The sequence below is a fragment of the Gavialis gangeticus genome, unplaced genomic scaffold, assembly GCF_001723915.1.
Source record: "Gavialis gangeticus isolate Ggan-Ray unplaced genomic scaffold, GavGan_comp1, whole genome shotgun sequence".
NCBI classification, from domain to species: Eukaryota; Metazoa; Chordata; order Crocodylia; family Gavialidae; genus Gavialis; species Gavialis gangeticus.
The window spans coordinates 29,664,354-29,672,095 of NW_017729000.1; the positions used below are offsets into that span (position 1 = coordinate 29,664,354).

A 7,742-nucleotide genomic window follows, 5' to 3' on the forward strand; every position below is an offset into this window, starting at 1 on the left:
GGGGGCTGGGGGGGGGGGTGGAGGCACACTTTAATTAGAACAGCTTCAAGAGCCACTCTAATTAAAGCATCCACTGCATCTGATGTTTTCAGCATCCTGCACTTAAAAATGGCACCAGGGGCTCTAACTAAAGCTCATTCGGGCCATTTTGATGCGTGCACGGGGATGGTGGATACACAAGATGTGGAGGCTGCTGGAATAATTCCAGCACAGTAAGAGCAGCGTCTCCGCACATCTACAAGCACCCAGAGGGGCACTGAATACATCTGTTCATTGTGACAACCCATCCACAAACTTAATTCTCCCTGTCAAGTTATCCCAGTGTTCTCTGCTGTGCCAAACATCACTGTCGTTTTTTAATTTGCATCCCATTGCTAGGGTCCCATGAAATCGATTCCTCAGATGCTGTAAGAGGCCCTATGCTCTCTGACAAATCCCACTTCAGAAAACAGAAAGGTAAGCAGTGCCATGGCTCGACACTTGGCAAGCTTTGGAAGTTTTGGAGACCTTGCAAAACAAATTGTAGGTGCTCAAATGCTGCTGCTTTTCTTTTGTTAGTGTTTTGAGATTTTTCAGTGTTTTGCTTTTTACTCCATGATGGCTGCTGACAATTTGAAAGTATGCTTCTTTGTGGCTTTTCATGCATCTGCTTCACTGATTTCTTCCCCCCACCTTAGTGTAATATATTTGCAGTAATTTTTTTTCTTTTGAAGTTAGCCTGTCATTGCAGTGTAGCAATGTGAGTATGGACAGGGAAAAATAAAACAACACTTTTAGAATGGGCTACCCATTGGTAGGACCGATCTGATTCTTGTAGTGCCCAGAAATATAAGGCTGGTGTATGCACTTGCTGAATGTAGACTAGTAAAAATAAGTAGACTTGGGATTTGAGGTGGATAAACTCAAAAAATATGTCCTTCTCTCCCTTCCCCCCCCCCCAAATGGTTTGCTTCTAATCTCTTGATCTGATGAAATTTTTTGTTCAGGGACAATGGAAAATCAGCAGAATCTGAACAGTGAAAATATGTCTTCTCCCACTCCTAGAAGAAAGTTCCTTTCTCTTGCAACAGTGGTAAGACTCTATTTGCTATGCCAAAGGTTCCCAAACTTTCTTATTGTGTACCCCGTTCCAGATTTGCCAACTGCCTGCATACCCCTACCAGCGTATGTTTTATGTTTTAACCCCTTAAATGTTAATTATTATTTTAATGCAAATTAAATCTTCTATTACACAATTTCTCCCATGTAGCCCCCAGAGATGTCTTGCATATCCCCAGGGGTATGTGTACCACAGTTTGGGAACCCCTGTTCTATGCCACTATTTGCACTATTGCCTGAGTAAGTGAGAGACTGGAGCTGGAGAGCTGCATGCTTCTTCCTGGGAAGGAGCAGGCAGTGAACAGCAGTTCAGATGCTGCTTCTCTTTAGTGTGTGGGGTGTCTCAGAACACCCAGACTCTGTGTACCCAGAAGCATAGGTCTAGGAATAGAATCATAGACAATTTAGTTTGCAGGGGACCTCAGGAGGTCTTGTCCAATCCCCTTGCTTAAAGCAGGACCATCTCCAACTAGATCATCCCAGCCAAGGATTTGTCTAGCCAGGTTCTAAAAACCTCCAGGGATAGAGTGTCTGCAACCTCTCCAGGTAACTTGTTCCAGTATTTTATTACTTTCCCAGTGAGAGGTTTCTTTTCTGAAGATCTGACCTAACTGTCCCTTGCTGCTCCTTGTTCTGTCATCTGCCACTACTGAGAATAGTCTAGCTCCATCTTTTTTGTAACCAACTTTCAGGTTGTTGAAGCCTGCTATGAAATCCCACCTCAGCCTTTCTCTTCTCCAGTTCCTTCAGCCTTTAAATAAGTCCAGTTCCCTCAGCCTCTCTTCACAAGTCATGTGCCTCAGCCCCTAACCATTTTCATTACCCTCTGCCAAACTCTCTCTCTAATTTGTCTACATCCTTTCTGTAGTGGGGGGGACCCAAAACTGGACACAGGTCTCCAGATGTGGCCTCACCAGTGCCAAATACAGGAAGGGAATCACTTTCCGTGATCTGCTGGCAATGCTATTAATGTAGCCTAGTATGCGGTTAGACTTCTTTGCGACAAGGGCACCCTATTGGCTTATATTCAGCTTATTATCCACTGAAACCCCCAGGTCCTTTTCTGTAGAGCTGCTGCTTAGTCAGTTCATTGCCTGGCCTGTAGCAGTGGATGAGATTGTTCTGTCCTGTGTGCAGGACTTTACACTTGTCTTTAAAACACTGGATGAGTTCAGAGGATCAGTTCAAAATAATACCTGAAAATCCACGTGTACTTTTGAAACATTCAGGCAAGCTTAATCTGTTCTAAATTGGTTTGTACAACTACACTTGCAATTTAAACATGCGTTTATAACAGTCTGTTATGCGTGTTCACATCCATTCATGTAAACCAAATTGCTGTACCACAGGGGAGAGAATACGTGATTTTAAGTGCAGGGTTTTTTTTAAACTTGAGCCAGTAAATTAAGTGGTTTTGGCACAGGGAAAGTTCTGAAAACAAGACTTGAGCTTTAGGCTTTCTATATGATGCATGACTCAACTGTCGTAAGGAACTGTATTTATTTTATGCTGGTTCATGCTTGCCAAGTATCTTATTTTTCACATTCACCCCAATAGTTTATTTTGAGCAATGTCCAAAAAACCTTGCAATAGAAAAATCTACCGGAACTTAAAATGGTCTGTGCTTAGTTTTGGTTGCTCAAAGATAAAGATGTGTAATTGTCAAATGCTTTTCTCTGTAGTATAATACTATATGTTCTCCTGCATGCTATCCTATTTAATCATTCCTTATCCTTTTGGCCTAATGATATTTGGCAAAAGGTTTTACAGGTTAATTACTTGATTGGTGTCTTTAGAAAAGTTAGTACTTCAATGCTTTCAGTTTCCATGTTGTTATATTCCATGGAAATTTCCTTGTGCATCATGAAGCTCATTTCAAATATCCTCTCAATCTTGTTTTCCAAAGCCAGTTAGTGGAGTCCTGAGATCTGCAAAGAAGGCTGCCCTTATGAAAGAGCAGAGACAGCAGAAGATGCTAGAGAGAGAGGTATGAGCAAATAACTTAAGAGGGAATGTGGTGGGAGGGAGCATAGTGTGTGTATTTGTTAATGGAATGCCATGTAAGAAACAAAAACTACTGACAGACCTCTTATTTACCATTACATCCGATTTAAATTCAAAGTAGTTGATGAATTGCTGTATATAATTTCCTGAGCAAATGTTTACCAACTCTGAGTAAAAACTACTCGTGGGGCAAATCAACTGAACACTGACTTCAATTTTCTTTGGAGCCTTCTGAGATGCTGCCTCTTGCAACTAGCCTTTCATATAAATGGAAATGAATCCCATGCTGAAATCTCTTCTTTCTAGAGAACTCAAAGGCTTCTAGTCTATGTAATATTCACTTGCTGAGGCTTGAGATCTCTTCAGAATTATTTGGTTAGGCTGGGAGCAGTAAAACATTTCCCATTAATATCAGGCCATATCTGAAACGTTATGAGCAAAGAATGTCCTCCTACCACTTGCTCCAGAAGTGCATTTTGGCCCATGCTGTAGGTTTTGTGCCAAGACTAACTAAATTTTTACTAGGTGAAATAAATTTCACGATCTGGATAGTGAAAACCAAGCTACTGAAGTGTTAAAGGATATACAATCTATTGAGTTTAAAGACAAGTGAAGTGCCTTTAGCTCTGTGTCCTTTACCTGATCTTTCTAACAGTAAAAACGAATACATCTTGGGGGATAATGAGAACAAAACAAGCATAACTGGAAATATTAACTGTGGAAAAAATAACTAAGAAATAACTCATTTTAGATTCGTGGATTAGTGAAAGAACGTGGAGAGCAGGATAAAAAGCTTCTAGCTCTAGAGGAGGATCTCACAAAGATTGAAGCAAAATTGACTGTTGCAGTCCGTGAGAAAACATCTCTCTTGGCTAATGTTGCTTCGCTTGAAAAGCAACTTCTTGAGCTAACAAGAACCAATGAACTACTAAAATCAAAAGTAAGTAGAATAAGTAGCTGCATGGGCAGCTGGTGCTTCCTGAGTCGTGGGGGCACGTGCCCCTGGAGCAGCCAGTCAGAGATAGGGGGTGGGATCCCCCTGCCGCCAATTGCGCTGACTGGGCACACTGCTCATGCTTCCCAGAAGTGCTGGCAGCACTTCTGGCATCCCCACTTGCCAGCTGGCACTCTCAGGGGGGCACCAGCGCTTCCTCCTGTCCTCCCCTTCCCGTCACCTAAACAGGGAGCACTGGCTGTTGGCGGGTTGCACGTGCACCCCCCCTACGCATCACCACTGAGTAGCTGCTTGTTTATATGGCACTGTTGTTTAGATTTAATAAATTCCTGTGCCAGGAATCTGTATCTATATCACAAGCATTGTTAATATGTTTGAGTCTTTTCTGCATGTGGGCCTTATCTCTTAGATGGGGAGTAGAAAGTGGAAGAGTTCACAAACGGAAGCATACATTTGTATGAATGGAGTGTGCTCATCTGTGCTACTACATGGCAACACAGTAGGAATTTTAATAACTTCAACAAAATCAAACAAAGGTCTAGAAAGGACCTTGGTCATCTAGTCTCTTGCGCTGTGCTTAGGCAAGATCAGCTCTACTGAAATATTTGTGGAAGTTGCTTATCTTTCTCCTCTATAGGTAATCTTTTTAAGTTCTTGACTATCTTGGAGAGGACTTCATGATAACAACCTAAATCTTCCTTGTGGCAATTTTTAAGACCATTGCTACTTGTCCTATTCCCATTGCACATGAAGAACAATTTTAAATCCTCCCCTTTGCAGCAAAGTTTTACACATTTAAAGGGAGCTTAATGCAGACTACAAAATTAACTTAACATTTCTATTGTGCTCGCTTATTCACTTGTCCTTGTTTTTCTCATGTACCTTAATCCAGTTATAAGGTTGGGGTATTTTAGGTGTTATTACATCATGTGTTTGTTTTGAGCCTGTGGGGCAGGTGTTATAACAAGTCTGCATTCCAAAAAATGAGATGTCCCATGAATGCTTTTAAAAAATACTTTATTTTTCAACAGGCTGGCAGAGTTCATCATGAAGTAGAGGTGAGGGAGGGCAGGTATAAGGTTACAAAGTAGCAAATGAAATCCTGGCTCCACTGAAATTACTTGAGAAAGTTGCCCTACACTTCAGGATTTATGGAGCTAGGATTTTCACCCACTTTCTTTTAAACCAGTGATTCTCAATCAGTGCCACGGTACCCTGGGCTGCCTTGATCCTTTTGAGGATGCAGTGGGGTGCCACACAATAGTACTGTTAAGTGTGCCCCAGGCCCTTTCTTGGCTGTGTGGCCTAAGGCATGCATGCAGCTGCCACTATGGACCCTAGCCAGGTTTCTGGAGCCTAGCGTAGCTCTTTTGCAGCCTCCCAGGGTCTGGGCAGCTACAGCAGGTGGTGGGCAGGCTTCAGACAGCTGCACCAGAGTCCAAAGCCCTGATACCACCTCTGTGGCACCAGCGGCTGCACACGCATACCCTGGGATGCATAGCCAGGAAGGACCTGTGGCAGTGCAACTCCAGCCTCAGCCTTGCTGCCAGCTTGCAGGTAGGTGTGTATGCATCTGCCACCAGCAATGAGGACTGGACCCCTTGGCTCCCTCACTGTCTGCCTCTGGCATGCCAAGTTAAGATATGGGTAGAGACTGGGATGTTTTTGGCAATCCAGTCAAAAATGTTGCTGACTATAATGAAAGTCACTCATCAGGATTGATTACTTGCTTGTGTTGACTCTGGTTTTAGGAATACTCTGAATTTATTGCTTCAGGTTTAACAGGAAGGTCCATGCTAGCAATGTGGGCTAGCTAAAATCATAGGGAAGTAGCATTCAAAGGGACCTCACAAGGTGATATACTCCTATCAAAGTTCAGTCTGAAAAATGGACTTGGTTAAATATAAAAACTTTCACAGAACTCTCTCATTACATTGCATGACTTAAATGAGAAATACCATAAAAATTTATAACCATATAGCCATTTGCTCATGGCTTGCCCTGTAAAGCAATTGTACTATGTGCTGTTCTTCACTTGCAGCTTAAGCCAGCTTAGGAAAAAGCTAGGAGCCAGAAATGTGTCTAACTATTCTCTTAGTGGGACATCAGTACTAGGGACTACATGCAGAAGAAGACTAATAAACGAACATGTAAATTTGTTTTAATTTTAACTTAAACACTTCCCTGTTATCTCTAATCAAGTTCTCAGAAGATGGTACACAAAAGAAAATGAGCAGCCTTTGCATGGAGTTGATGAAACTCAGGACCAAAATGGATGCAAAGAATAAGGTAAGTTACAGTAATGAAATGGCTGACACTGATCCCTCTTGGAACAAAAAAACAGTGAGACCTGTAGACTAAATGAATTACACATTATTTGAACATGATAGACTTTTGTAACTCCCTTGCAGGAGGAGGTTCCCTACTCTCTTCTATATGGAAATGTAAAACTAACCATATAGAAGAAGTTTAGCTAGCTTCCTAAGATTTTCAATGCAATCTATACCAGAAGCAAGAATGGAATCCCAGTAGTGTAGAGGCTTAGATTTTCTTTGTATTTAGCTACTTCCCAGAATAAGTTGTGCCTGGTGGTTTGACAGATTTTGTCACTTTTTCCATATGTTGCAGGAACTGTTAATGGATGCCTGATGCTTCATAGGCATTTTGAGTTAGAAGTCCTAGTTTGGCACAGCTATAGGCAGTTCTCATTAGTGTTAAATTCTGAATAATGGTGAATTGCATTTGGTGTGAGCTTCTACTGTACCTGAGTAATGTAACTTGCTGGTTACATTTTATGCATGTAAATTCCTTTACATCTATTAATCAATAGGTAATTGTTTTTGTTTTCACTTTTTAAAGAATGTACTTGCAAAGCAGGAAGACATGGAAATGAAGCTACAGGCAGCCCAGAAGAATCTAGAGCAGTCTAAAGGAAAAGTAGCACAGTTGAAAGAAAAGCTGTAAGTATTAAAAAAGATAATTATCTTCAGATTTCACTCAGATTGCTGTTTCTTATATTTAATGGTAGGACTGTAATATGGCAAATGTAAGCAATAAATTGGCATTCAGAAATTGTTCGGGGGGGAAAGATACTTGAACCAGGGAGTTTGACTAGTTGCTAGTAATCGTATTACCTTAATACCAAAAGAGTAGTTGTACAAACTCATAGAGGTGCACTGATACATTGGTCTGATATCGGATCAGCCCTGGTATAAAGAAAACTTACTATATCGGAAATCAGCCATATCAGACCAATGATAATTTGGCTGATAAATGGCCTGTGCATGCGTGCAGCTGCAGCGTAACACTAGCGGCGAGGAACACAGCCTGGCAGCTTAGAGAGCTGCCTCCAACTGGTAAGTCTGGTGTGGTGGAAGGGGATGGAGGAGGGAAGGGGCTGGCGGGCAGATCAAGGCCCCCACAGTGAGGGAGGATGTGGGGCAGGGGCTGGGGAAAGCACTGCCCGGGCAGGTGTGGCACAGCCATGGTTTGGGGGGTGCTGGGAGGAGTCGCTGTGCCTTGCTCGTCTGGGAGCCACTGGTGTGGCAGCTCCCACCACTCATCTGGCGGGTGCGCTTCTCCCAGATCTTTATGGGATGGGCTGGGGCTGTGCCAAGCTCTTCCGGGGGCAGGGGGGGGCTGCTCTGGGAAGCGGTTACAGGGGGAGAAGGGGCAGCAGCCACAA

The 7,742-nt window shown here is 42.7% G+C and overlaps 1 protein-coding gene across 1 annotated transcript in view; it reads left to right on the plus strand.

Annotated features, from left to right (window-relative positions):
- The window catches only part of HMMR (hyaluronan mediated motility receptor), a 36,493-nt gene that overhangs the window by 1,112 nt on the left and 27,639 nt on the right, over positions 1–7,742 (plus strand). Inside the window, exons 2-7 of the mRNA XM_019506494.1 lie at positions 379–456; positions 987–1,072; positions 3,005–3,085; positions 3,854–4,042; positions 6,260–6,346; positions 6,917–7,017. Coding sequence (XP_019362039.1) covers positions 379–456; positions 987–1,072; positions 3,005–3,085; positions 3,854–4,042; positions 6,260–6,346; positions 6,917–7,017 — 622 coding nt within the window. The remainder of the gene's footprint in view (positions 1–378; positions 457–986; positions 1,073–3,004; positions 3,086–3,853; positions 4,043–6,259; positions 6,347–6,916; positions 7,018–7,742) is intronic.